Source organism: Aulostomus chinensis, chromosome 14 (genome assembly GCF_037954235.1).
Source record: "Aulostomus chinensis isolate RoL2024-O1b breed Wild chromosome 14, RoL_Achi_v1.0, whole genome shotgun sequence".
Classification (NCBI taxonomy): Eukaryota; Metazoa; Chordata; class Actinopteri; order Syngnathiformes; family Aulostomidae; genus Aulostomus; species Aulostomus chinensis.
Genome location: NC_141333.1, coordinates 18,423,829 through 18,437,903, shown reverse-complemented (window position 1 = coordinate 18,437,903; position 14,075 = coordinate 18,423,829). Strand labels below are relative to the sequence as shown.

The 14,075-nt window shown below is 43.0% G+C and overlaps 1 protein-coding gene across 1 annotated transcript in view; it reads right to left on the bottom strand.

Moving 5' to 3' along the window:
* Positions 1–1,125: 1,125 nt before the first annotated feature.
* The window catches only part of sema6bb (sema domain, transmembrane domain (TM), and cytoplasmic domain, (semaphorin) 6Bb), a 125,778-nt gene continuing 112,828 nt past the window's right edge, over positions 1,126–14,075 (bottom strand). Inside the window, exon 17 of the mRNA XM_086223953.1 lies at positions 1,126–4,026. Within this exon, the coding sequence (XP_086080079.1) occupies positions 3,119–4,026 (908 nt within the window). The 3' untranslated portion in view covers positions 1,126–3,118. The remainder of the gene's footprint in view (positions 4,027–14,075) is intronic.

Genomic DNA, 14,075 nt, shown 5'->3' with positions numbered 1-14,075 from the left:
CTCAAATTTGGTTAAAGGGCCGATGTGTGTATATATGCGTGTGTGTGTGTGTGTGTGTTTGTGTGTGTGCGCGTGTGTGTGTCTTGTGGTTAGTGGAGGGCTAAAGAGCTGGTTGCACCTCCCTCGCAGGCTGATGTGTCTGTAGTAATCTTCTGAGGGGCTCATCAGGCCATTAGAGGGCCGGGAATGTACTTTACCTAATCAAGCATGTTTAGTGAAACACCGGAGGAGATGCAGAGCGAGGACACGGCTGGTTGGACATGCCGACTGAGACAGAGAGACCTCATTCACACACACACACGCACACACACATACAGTACACACAAAACACGTGCACGCTTAGATGGAGGCATTGTGAGATAAAGAGAGGCAGAGAGGACCCATTATCTTCAATACTAATGACCTGTTTAAGGGTGGAATGTGTAAAGAATACACTGCACTAATGTGCGGAGTTCAACATGTTCCCCTGCCTGACCTCCTCCTATGTCCTCGCTTTAATAAATCTTTCTCATTGGCTGGTCTCAGATATCACCTCAACCTCTAGCTGTCTTTTAAGGTGAGGTATTGAATCTCGATACAGTTTGTTAAAAAACAAAATGTGATTGGAGCACTGAAAAGCCCAAATGGTTAGTTTTTGGTCCAATTCATAACCAAGTAATTATTCTGAATTTTTAAAATGGACTTTTATATTAAAGATTTTTTTTTTCCTTTTCCTTTACACTGTGTTGTACTGTAATTTTTCAACATGTGGAATTGTATTTGCTGGTCAATTTTTGTTGCTATTTTTTTATGTGGTCATGTGAAAGGTGCTATATAAATAAAGTTGAGTTGTGTTTCTTTTGTAGTTCTTGATTTCAATATAAATCCTTTCATCCAGGAAGAAATGTTTCCAGCACAGACAGCCCCCGTTAAAACCCGAACGTACCATTTTAACATTTGTTTCATGAATAAATCAAAAATACGGGATTGAACACGTGTATCAGAGAGTGTTTACGGGTCTCAGTGTTGGGTGACACAGACAAACTCGCTGTTCACCTTCGACTGCTGATTATAACTTTGTAGTTACCAATAAAATATAACTTTTCTCAGCTAAGACTCCAACCATGAGAGTTTTAGATGGGTTTATATATATATATATATATATATATATATATATGGTTAGTTTATACCATCTAACCTGATTTTCCCCTCAACCATTTACACGTCTTTCTTCTCAACATAATTACATTATAGATTGTAAATATTGGACAGCACGCGCTGGCTCCATACGGCACCAAGACTGTACATATGTGAATGTCAGGCAAAGGTGGCTTCGCATTAGAGACTTGATGGTGAAGGAAATGGGGTTAGAATACAAAAGAGCAGTGGGGAGGAGTAAAATTGAACAAAGCTGGTTTTTCGCACTCAATATGAGTAAAATAATCACAAACCCAAACAAACTTTACGCACACACACACACACACAAGCTAACTGACCAAAAAACAAGACAGCCCAGCATCATGACCCACATTGACTAAAGCTATCTCTGGATCTACACTGAGTCAAGAAGGTATGAAAAAAAAGAAGACATCAAAAGATGAGGAAAAAGAGTGAAAGAGTAACTCCACACCCGAGGAAATTCATGCCCATCTGTTTTCAGTATCCATTCTTTTTGTTGGGAAACACACAGAAAGACAGAAAGGGATGAAGCCACTAGGGATGACCATTGTGACAGTGTGCATTGCCCCAACATAGGCCTCAGATTCCCTCCTGCTCTGGCCAACTGGTGGACCACCGATGAGGGTGAAGCAAACTGTACCGGGCCTGCTTGGTGCATCTCACATGATGGATGGACTCCCTGTCCCCCTCATTGATATTCTGCGTTGGTGGGATAGGTCTCTGACTCTTAACGGGTATTTGTTGCCGCAGTCTCCTCCTGCGTCGGGGGGCACAAAGAGGCTCAGTGTTGGGGAGAGGAGGCTGAATGGAGGTCCCAAGTGGCCCAGGCCTCACAACCCAGTCAGACAGCCACAGCTCACGTTCCCTCACTCAAACGGACTGCAGAGCCCAGGGAGGCTTTAGGTCAGTCAGACAGACCCAGGTATACTGAGAGGCAACAAAGGAGAGAGAATCCCACCAATCCCTTTGCACTTTCTGACATCCCAGAGCTCTTGTTTGTTTAGCTGAGAAAAAAATTGAAAAAAAGCAAATTTAATTTGCTTTATCACCTTTATGCACTTCTTGCTCATTATTGCTCTCTTTCACTTCATCTTGTCTGCCTCTGAGGTACTGGAAATCACACACAAAAATGTACACTCAAGCCTTTACTATCCGTCTGTCATAGAGACACATGATAAACTCCATTTGTCTCTCTGTGACTGTTTATAAAAAAGGGAAAATAAGATTAATGTCAACTTTGTCCTCACAGAAACTTCAATATATATTTATACTTTACAGTTAAGACAGGACACTTGTTGGGGTTGTTGTGGCCATTCACACACATACACACCAATACATACAGTACACACACACGCACACGCACCCACCCACCCACACACACACACACACACACACACACATACACACACACACACACACACACACAGCACAATTCAGTGAGAGTCACGGCCTTCTGGCATGGCTACAATAATAATTGTCTTGTTTGTAATCCAAAGTAAAGCACATTGTTGTCTGCTGGAGGCCAGTGGCAAGAAAAACAAAGGCAAAAAGTCACACTTATAGATTATTCACGGTGTCAAACAGTTCGGCGCTGTGGGCGAAATTGTCTTTTTTTTTCTCCACACTGTCATTCTGAAAAGTTTCCACTTCCTCTTGCATCCCGCTCTTTACCTTACTGTTTGTCCTCCTCTGTGGGTCGTACCACTAACAAAGCTGAGGGGTGCACCTTTCAGGAGAGGAATGGACATGCGAGGGGAGTGTTCACCTCTTTTTTCAGCTCTTGCTTAATTTCCTTTCTCTCCCTCTCACCTCAGTCAGCTGAATGACATCAGAACATTAAATGACAGTGAGAGAGGACAAACAGGGTAAAGTTGGACCAAGACAGTGAGTCGGAGGGGTGGATTTATTCCAGTTTGCTGTTGGAGGGAATGGGTTTTCAGGAAGAGACACACGCTTCACCTCACTGGCCACTAGGGGCGCGCTCTCCCATATTCTTCACTAGAAGATGGCTGAAGTCACCCAGTTCTCCCAGCCCTCGAGGCCCATGCATGTCAGGCCTGATGAGGCCCTGGCGCTGGGAGAGATAGGGTGCTCCATTGTTGCTGTTGTAGTTGAGCGCCTCGTGACTCCAGCGAGGCTCCCCATAGTCCATGTGGGGAGTGGGAGCAGAAACCACCCTCCGACGGTCAGGAGAGTCCTGTGGCGTGGCGGGGTAGATGTATTCTCCTGCAGAGTTCCTCACAGTGCCTGTGGGACGGCTGCCACCATGCTCTCCCCTCTGGGTGGCAAGGATCAGGTAGCGCTGGCGCTCTGTGTGTGGGGGCAGCATAACCTCTCCTGTGTCCTCTAAGCGGACCATCCCTCCACCCCCTCCACCTCCATGCAAGAACTTGGAGCTCAGGTAGATGACAGAGTTGTTGGGGCAGGGAGTCCCCACAGCAGTGAGGAAGGTTTGGCTCTGGTCCCAGTCGGTGTCTGGGAGACGCATGGCCCGTTTCTGCTGCAGTGGGGTCTGCTCCGGCGTAGGTAGCAGGCCTGGGTCCATCTCACTTTTAGGCCAGCCATTGGCTGTGACAAAGGGGTTGTCTGCCTGTGAGCGGCGCCTCTCACCACCACTGGTTCTTGTTACACTCATTACTGACCCACTGCGGCCCTGTCCCAGCATGCTCTGCTCCTTGTCATTTTTGCGGCGAGCTCCGCCGGCTCCAGCCCCTCGGGCATGACGATGGCGGTGACTCATGATCCAACAGACGATGAGACCAGAGAAGATTGCTCCAGTTGCGAAGGCTGAGACGGCCGACACCACCAGCAGGTTTACAGACACCAGGCCATCAGGCTCCTTGATGAAAGTCTCCTGGAGAAGCATTCCTAGTGAGACACAGAGAGACGAGAGATACAATGAGACACAGACAAAAGGTCATCGGTCAACTGGCAGGAACATCTGAGTTGCATCAGGATTTCTAATATTAAGCATGTGGGAGTGAACAAACGTTGGGACAAAATGGCTTATTTTCTCCTTTCTCTCTGTGGGCGGGAATGGTCGTATGCGGCCCAGCCAAGGTAGATCTGGCTAATGGCCTTCATTACGTTAAGTGGATAGTGATTTTAATAGCTGTAATAACTGTCTTCCTGATTGAGACTCACTCTCAACTCTGACATGTTTCACAACATTAGCTTTATGGGGAGACATGCAAGTCTGGCATTAACGGTGAGTAATAATTCAGAGTTCTCATACTGTGCGACATGAAATTCAGCTATACGTGAAAAATCAGCATTCATAAAAATCTACATTTTTATGCTTCATGCAGTGATTTGATTTAAGACTTAAGCTCATTTAAGCTTATGTACAGCAACAATCTCTTGTTTAAGCTTTTTGTCTCATGTAGAATTAAAGAATCTGTTACTGAACTTAATTTTTCTTGTTGCATCCATATACCGAAAGTCTAGTCTAGGAAGTACATACAGCGCTGTAATTAAGGATAAAGGGCACTAAATCTGCAGACAAGACCATGTATTTCTGTAGTTTTTGTATAAGAACATCAGATGAACTCCCTCAGAGAGAACTATTTATTAATTATTGAAGCTATGAATACAGCAAGTCCGCAGCATGGGATGCCATGGATCAATTAGAAAACGCCAGAAGAAAAGTAGTTCTTTGATGTGTGAACTCCTGGGACCGACACCAACGAATACTACGGAATTGTGCCAAGGGGAGCAGCTTGGAAAAGAGCAGATGAAGCAAAGCAGAGGGTTTTTACAGAGAGAGTCAAAGAAAGACAGAGAGAGAGAGAGAAAGAGAGAGAGAGCAAGAGAGAGAGAGAGAGAGAGAGAGAGAGAGAGAGAGAGAGAGAGAGAGAGTAGCCTAAAGCCAATATGAACATTTGGGGCCTTAGACAAACATAGTAATAGTAGTTAAATTGCAACACGGATAGAGGCAGAGGGAGGAATGTCTCCACAAGGACAGCGAAATAAATCCTTTCTCCCAGAAAATAAATGGATGTCATTAATAGACCTTGAGAGCCACTTACTTGCTTACCCTGCGCAGGCGAGGAGCAGGACAACACATGCCAGCAGGAACGCACATACAGCGAGTGTAAACAAATACACATTTATTGTATGGCAACCTCATTTTTAATGGGCACAAATGGTGCTAAATGTTGTGCAAATACTTAAATGATTAATTGCAACAATAAGTCAAGAATGTAAACCTTGACTGTGACTGGAAAGAGTTTATAACCATTTCCAAAATGTTGGGAGGAGGTCATGGTTGGTTTTCAAGGTCACGCGTGCTGTTACGTTACTGGGAAGTCCACTGCATCTCACAGAGATGCCAAAGGGTGTCTTTAATGTCCCTATCAGACGCGAAGGTCATGTCAAAGCATCAGGATTTGATAAGATGAGAGTGAAAATGAGCTGCTTGAGTCAGTGGTGCTGCATGATCGCCTGTGGCATAAGATTTGGACGTGCAGGGCTGTTCAATAGAGATACCCTCTTGCTGCTGTTGTAATTACGACCAGGCAAAGGAGAGAGTGTGCTGACGTCTATGCCTATAAATAGAGAGAAAATCGGCATAGGAAAAAGGTCAAAGTGGTAATTGGTTAAAACAAACACTGGACTTTGTTCAACATCTGTGACTTTCACATGTGCAACAGTGAACTCTGGTGTCCAAAACCCACCATCATTCTCTAACCATAACCGAGTGGGTATTATTGAACCGTTGCCATGAACATCATGTAACCTCAGGGAAGTCAGGAATGAAACCCAAGACACAATGTTTTCATAACCTTTATGGAGAACCGTTAAAACCTTATTTTTTATGTACTAAAAAAGTAACCAGACCTCAAACACAGCACTGACGTATTCTAAAACATTGTTACACTTGAAGACTTTGCACCTCCAGGACCCAAGTGGATGTTACCTCGAGCGTTATCGTTTGAAGTGAAGGACAAACATACATATTTGACAAGTTTGGAATGAAAACATGTTGGCATGAGACAGCCTGGTAGTTAGTTCATATGGCCTGTGGCTGTTGTTACTCTACACGATGACACTAAGCTGGTGGGCCGCATGTAAAACCCTGCGGTTCCTGAACAGCTGTGGTCTTGTACATGTTAAAGAGAAGTTTACTCAAAAACAAGTCACTGATAATCACCCATCCATCAAGTTTCAAATACGTACACCAACTCAAAAATCTGAGTTTCACCAATGGACTTTTGTCCCCAGTTGCACATGCAAGCACTACAGCAACACATTGTTTTAAATACAGTTACATACATACAACATAGTAATTGTCAGTACAAATCAACTATAAATTTCTAGTGGTGCCCAAATCAAGACCCAATAATGACAACGAGAGTCTGCAGCTGTGCAAGTGGCTCTTACTCATAATGATACTTTGGGTTTAACGCTAATAGAAGTAGAACACGCTCACAGTGATGACGCAAAGATGTTGATGAGTAATATTAGCTAATCTGAAGTGTATTCAACACATGTTTATTATTTACTTGAAATTTAAAAAATCCCAACCCACTGCTTTCTATTGACATATCTATGTTTGAGTATATCTGTGATGCAATGCAATGAGCTGGAAGCGCTCCATCTCATTAGTCAATACATGATGGAACGAGAGGGCACTCAGAGAGCACACACCTCTGCAAACTCAATGTAAAAAGAAAAAAAAATAGAAGCCATTTTTGGCTATCATATACAGACCTGCCTCACAATTTCATGAGTTCTTCCTCGTCTCACACAACTTCACCAACTTTAGTGAGCTTTTGCTATTTTTTGGGGGGATCATCCTGCCAACAAATGATCAGAAATAAAGCCACAGAAGATAAAACTTCCAAGGAAGAGGTGAGGTGATACTGTGTTTCAACAATAACACATTTTAAAATTAAAGTTAGATTACCAGAAATGCCAGCCAAGATTTTGGTAAAAAACAAAACGAAACAAAACAAAACAAAACCCCCCCCCAAGTATCATTCTGTGTTCTTGGAGCCAGTAGAATGAAGCACCGCAATACTAAGAGTAAATATCATTCCCTAATATCTGTGTCTGTGCAAGTGATCGGGGGCTCAAGCCCAGTACGAGATGGTACGGTCCACACAAGCCAGGATACACTCATGTGTTACACATGCAACCGGTGTCCTGACTGCAGCTGAACCTGATCAGTCTTCTTCCCAATCATTGTCAGAAACAAAAGCAAAACCTTTCTAGTGTAAAGCATTTTGGGGCTCTAAGGCTTTCTTGGTCTATCTGCTCCTCACCATTTATGGTCTGTTTAACATCTTGGGATGTTTGTATGGAGTTGAAAGATGACAAATACACACGATTGAAAAGTGACTAGTTTACATTCAGTAGTTCTAAACTACTGCAACAGCTTTGTTAACTTGTCAGACTCCAACTATTTTTCTGACCTTGCATTTCTCGATCTTTTGGGCTCCACGCCGACCGTTACGTGGATGCAACAGAGGCTTGCTCAGACAAGCATGGTCACAGCTAAAAATTAAAAACAGAAGCATCCCTGTGCTGACATTTTGTCCCGTGTCTCCAAATTCTGTGTTTTTATGCAGTTCGCTCATAGACATTAACACAAGAGAGGGCCTTTGCCTGTTGTTTTTCCTTAATTCAGACACTGAACAGCTTTAGTACAATGTCATGAAACACAACTATCCAGCAAAACAATTATAACTGAACTATTCATCTGTAACTTGTCCCATATAATTCCATTTCACAGCTATATCAATGGATCCTCCTCAGCACTATCAATGCTGGGTCATATCCCCAACGTAGCTGCAGTATCTATTGACTGAAATCTGGAGTTCATCAACTGGCCTTGGTGGTCAATCAATGTCCTCTTCAGCTCTAATTAGTCCTCCATCACTAATCCAATAAGCTCAGTGGTACATGTGGACGCTGGCCTTAGTTTCAGCCAATTATGTGACATCCACAGTTCAGCTGAGTTCATCAAGTAAATCCTCCGCTAGAACCCCATTTGATCAGCGAGATTTTCTCCACTCTTAACATCACTTTCACACTTCTGTGGAGCTGGTGTGGTTCAGGGTTGAAGCTGAGACACATAAGCAGGGTTCATTTGGTCCAGTGCGCTTTTGCATTCCGTCAAGTGCAGCGAATATTAAAAACAAATGTCACATGGTAAGAGTAGAGAGGCCATCGCAACTCCACCAGCACGTCTTTAATGAAAATTTGTGTGCACGAGGCCCTCCAAACGAACGCCCATTAAGCTAACGGATTTACATCTGTGTCCCAGTAGCATTGTCATCCACATGTGAGCCAGTAGAATTGCTGTCTTTTCCATATCATCACCTTCTGAAAATAATTGCCTGAGTCATTTTTGACAATGTTTTTTTTTGTTGCCTAAAACAACTCCTAATGAGATTTTGTCTCCAGTTTGTCGTGTTTTCTGAAAAACTTGAAAAAAAATGACTTAGGCAATTCTTTAAAGAAGGCAACGGAATATGGTTGGTTTCCTTTCACACTGAAGCCGGGTTAACTTGAAAGTCTGAGCAGAATTCACTAGTTTGGTCTGCACCTAAGTACAATGAACCCGATTAAACATCAGTTTAAGGCGGAACAGGAGCTCATACGTGAGAGCACCTTTAAAGTGAAATATGATTCTCATTTGTTTGCTACAGTAACTCTCTGTTGACTTTGCTCATTCCCTCGATATCATTTACTCATCCCAACTCTTGAAGATAAATCTTAAAAGAAATAATTTCCACCTAATAATTTCGATCAAGATAGGAAATAGTTTGCGTGAAGTTCTGGTTTGATACCCCGTGTAGTAGGTTTGGGCATGTGGCTTCAGTTATGAGTTTAGGGGTGTTTAGTTAACCGTGTAAGGTTTCTTGGTGGGGTTGGGATTTAATACTTTGATTGTTGATTTTAATATTGCTCTGAAGACAGGAGGCAGCTCATGATTCAGAATTCAGATTCCATGACTTGTCTTTCCTTTGCAATGTCACACACTCAGCTCTCAGTTAAGATCCCATGAAAACCCCATGTTCTCCGTGTTTATATTGTCTTTGGCATTTGGTCACTGGGGCTTCTTTCCTCCTTGGGTAGATCTGAACACACAGTTTGCATAGTTTGTTACAGCTGCCTAAACACACCAGCGATTCTGACTGTGTTTATTTTCAAGTGTCAGGCCAATATTCAGTTCAGAATGATCACCACTTCAGACTGAAGAAGGATTTTGGGGGGCAGCAAGTGAAACACAAAGAAAGTCACTTAAAGGTTATGGAGATGTTCGATTGTTATACAAACACACACACAGACGCACAGACACACACAAACACGCTGGAGGAGTTTGAGAAGTCACGTAATTAAATGATTCATAGCAGGATATTTTTCCAGTAATCTCCAGCCTCGATCCTTTTATAAACAAAAACAAAGTGCTTCAACCACAGAAAATTCTGAATAATAGCTTAATAACACAACAGGGAAAAACCACAAATGCCCTCTCATACGTCACATCTGGAATTGTTCTTGCAGTAACCAGCTGCAGAGGTTGTAGGTATTTACCTCATTTGCGGACCAGTGTTGCTGTGTGGCGCTTCTGATTAGAGTCTGCACAGTGCAACAATAATGCTGTCATCTTCAAGCAGCAGGAAACGTCTTGACGTGCGTGTGCATGCACATGTTTCCACAGATGTTTTAAACTGTGGATTTGAGACACACTAGCTTCTCACGATAATGCAGTTCTTAACTTCAGTTTTACAAACAAGCACGTCTGTCTGTCTTGGATGTAGAGGGAATCGCTCGCAATAGAGATGATGAAAATGAGAGGATGCGTGGATAAAGACTTGAAAGGTATGCGTGTTTGCGTGACAACGGACAGGTTTCTCTATACACCATAGCCAGCGATGACAGTAGAGGCAGCAGCAGCTTGAACACTCCCTTCATCTCCCTCTCCACCTCTTCCAATCCTGCTCACTTATTAAAGCCTAATAGAAGCCAACAGGCCAGCCTGTCAGCCTGATGCACACTGTACTGCTTGTCCTGAAGCTTCCTGCTCCAATTACAGTGTAACTAGGAGAGGAGAGGAGAGGAGAGGAGAGGAGAGGGGAGGAGAGGGGAGGAGAGGAGAGAGCGTCGAGGAAAAGACAGAAAATGGAGGGATGAGACAAAAGAGTAGAAACAAAGGGGTTGAGAAGATGAGGAGGGTATAACAGGAAAAGTAGAGAGGAGGGAGTAAGTGAGGATTAAAGGGGTGAAGAGAAGTGGGAGTATGACGAAGAAACAGGAGCTAGATTGGCTATATTGCTGGTGTATTAGCGCATGTATGCGTTTGCTTTCATACTCCAAGTATAAAGGAGCTCCTTCTCCTTTATGTTTTAACAGCCATGTGTTCTTTCATGCATCGTATCGTCCTTCCCTCCCTCCAATCCTCCTGTTAGCCATTAATCCTTCCTCCATATCGCTCTCTCCTACCCACCACTCCTTTGATCACCAGGGGTGGTGGCATGATGCGAGTAATGGCTTATGAATTCAAAAGAAAAGCAAAGAAACTTTTACTCCCACACCTTCACATCAAGGTCAATCCTCCATGATCGCATTCACAAAGTGGTGTTTTGGTTATACAGCGAAAGTGACAGCTGTGGTCATGTTAAAGGGACATGGCATTTTTTAAACTTGTGTCATTTTTTTCATCCTTCATTCTGTAGGTGAAAAAAGTGGAAATTACTGAAAAGGCTTGTATGTTCCATGCCAGTTGTTGAATGGTGCCCGTGATGACAGCACTGGCAGTTACAGTGATCCTGGAGCACGCTCAGACCGCAGCTATTGACATGCTGAAGGAGGAGGTCGTGTAGGCTTTTGAATGAAACAGGAGCGTAAAAATTTGGAACTGGAAAATAAAGATACTTTTTTATTGGATACATGATTCGGTAGATAACTGCAAGGGTTATATTTTATGCTGTTGTCAAAGTTCAGGTTGTTTCAGCTTCGATCTCGGTTGCTGTTGACCTTTTAAAGCGCAACCAATGAGAGAAGAGTTTTGCCGTAGCCAGAAGCGAAACAAGCAAGCAGAAAGACAATTCCTTGAGTCCCCTGAACAGTGTACAATCACACAATGAGAGGGAAGGCAAGGCTTGGAGGTAGAGTGGTCATTAGCAACCGAATGGTCACTGATTCAATCCTCACTTCACCAAAATGTCCTTGAGCCAGGTACGGATCCTCTAATTGACCCGATGAGTAGGTTTGCACCTAGCATGGCAGCCTCCACCATTGCTGTGTGAGTGTGAATGGGTGAATGTGACATCACCGTAAAGCGCTTAGAGCGCTGCGAAGGAAGAAAGCTCGACATCAAAATGAGACAATTTACATAAACAAATAGGCATACAAACTTGGCTAAATCCAGTACTGAGAGAATGAATCCGATGCTGATCTGTCTTTGTTGCCTAGAAACCTTGCACATCTTTTGGTAATGTACTGTATCCTTCCTCTCTCCCTTGGCATTGCTCTCCCTTGACCTGATGATGAGAAAAGAGCCAATCTCTGGAAGAGCAGCGTCAGCATCTGTTCTTCAGCCATTACAGAAAATACCTCTGTTGGTCATAACCTATTTAGCATTTTTAATCTTGTAATAGCAAATTCTTTATTAATCAAATTACATAAATTGCTTCATGTAACTTGTTTCAACTGCAGCTATGGTGCTTGTGTCTTCAATCCAGAGATGTTTGCTACCTTAGATGTCAACTAACTATTTGGGAACTGTTGTGGCCTGGCGCCAGTTCAATAAGTTCCTTCATCAAAAGCCAGGCGTGGGAACTTTTATATGGTTTCAGAGCTGGAATACTTGCATTCGAAGCATAGGACATCAAACCAGAACAAAGAGACTTGGCAGCGTCCCGGCGGACCTGTCGATAGCACAGGCACACGCTCCTGAGCTTGATAGGTTATGACTGTGTCAGCGTAGAGCCCCTGATCTGAGGGGCTTTCATCTACTAGATCCACCATTTCTCTGCATGTTAATGTGTTTACGCTCACAATGACAGCGCCGATACACGTGGCAAAGCATGTGCACCCCTCCATGATTAAATGTGCATATGAATACGTGTGTGTGTGTGTGTGTGTGTGTGTGTGTGTGTGTTAATAAGTGACTGCATGTACCCACGGCTCAGTGATTTTGCTCATTATCCTCCTCTCCTTTTCCTCTGTTGAAAGACTGCAGGCACTATTTTGTTTTTAGTACGCCCTCCTCCTTCCTGCTTTCTTACTCATTTTTTTTTAACATACCCATAACTTTTCTTTAGAAACATACAGTATATATGTCACCCTCTGGCTCCCTACACACACAAACACGCACACACAAACACATGCACACACACACACACGAAGAGAGAAACTGATACAGACCTTGAGGGGCTGTCAGATATACCTATGCTCCCAAGTTTAACCCTGTAAAGCCTGAACTATCAAATAATCCACCCATCCATCCATTTTCTTACTCTTATCCTGTTAAGGGTCGCGGGGGGTGGAGCCTATCCCAGCAGCCTTTGGGCGAGAGGCAGGGTTCACCCAGGATGGGTCACCAGTCCATCACAGGGCCAACACATAGAGACTGACAACCATTCACACTCACAGTCACACCTACAGTCAATTTAGAGTATCAATCAGCCTCGTCCCCTCTTGATGTCTTTGGACTGTGGGAGGAAGCTGGAGTACCAGAGAGAACCCACACAGGAACAGGGAGAACATGGAGACTCACACAGAAAGATCCTGTGATGGAGCCGGGGCTCGAACCTGGAACCTTCTTGCTGTGAGGGGACAGTGCTGACCACTGCACCACCGTGCAGCCTGAACTATCAAATAATTCACAGATAATTCAATTTTTTAAACTACATTTTAATGGATATTCTGATTTAATAATATAATATAACACAGGGTGGCATATATATGGATAATGTAACACATGTAATATAAATATATATAATAAATAAATAAAATAACACTTTGAAAATATAATTTTGTTTTGTATCTTGATAGATCCACGTTTTGTGCTATGGCTTGCTTGTGACATGTTGTTTTTAAAGCTAACTTAAAACACACAGATCATGACTTCACAAAAAAAGGATCTCACGGTGACACAGAAGTCTCAAAACTCTAATGGGGTAAATGAGCTCCTGCATGGCTGATGCTCCACCAGCTTCTGTGAGATGTGGCCAGGTAATTCTTATGTAATCCTGACAGGCAAACAAACAGCACTAAAACCATAACCTTGTTGGTGAAGGCAATCAAAGTACCCTGAAAAGTATGAACGTTGTAATTCTCCTTACTTGGACTAAACCTTGCTTGCTCGTAAACCATGTTTACTCTCAGGGTGATTGTAAAACAGTTTACAGCTCGTCCCTGCTCGCATTTTCATGGGTCAGAAATGCAGCTATGTATTTCTTCTGCACCAGTCTGGTCAAAAAGACATACATACATACATACATCATATATATATATATATATATATATATATATATATATATATATATATATATATATATATATACACACACACACACACACACACACACACACACACACTATAATGTGTATGAAAATCAGCCTCTGCTCCAGAGGGCCAGCCAGACGTGCTGGTTTTGCAACCGAATGATCAATATGTTAAAACATTTATGTGCACCAACCATGTGTTTGCAATTACAATTCTATAAAATCACCACCTCCAACCCACTGTAAAAAGACTCAGGTCCATCAGCGAGGGCAGATCAGAGTCAAGGTTTGCAGTGATGCCTGAATAATTACATACCTGCACGGCTCTTTTGCAGCTTATACATGTTTCACATCTGAATTTTTAACACAGCCTCCCTTCTCATCTTGTTTTGTTTTTTCCTCCCTTTTTATGTTTATAAGAATCTGCTTGGGGTAAAAGAGGTAAGCATAGTTGT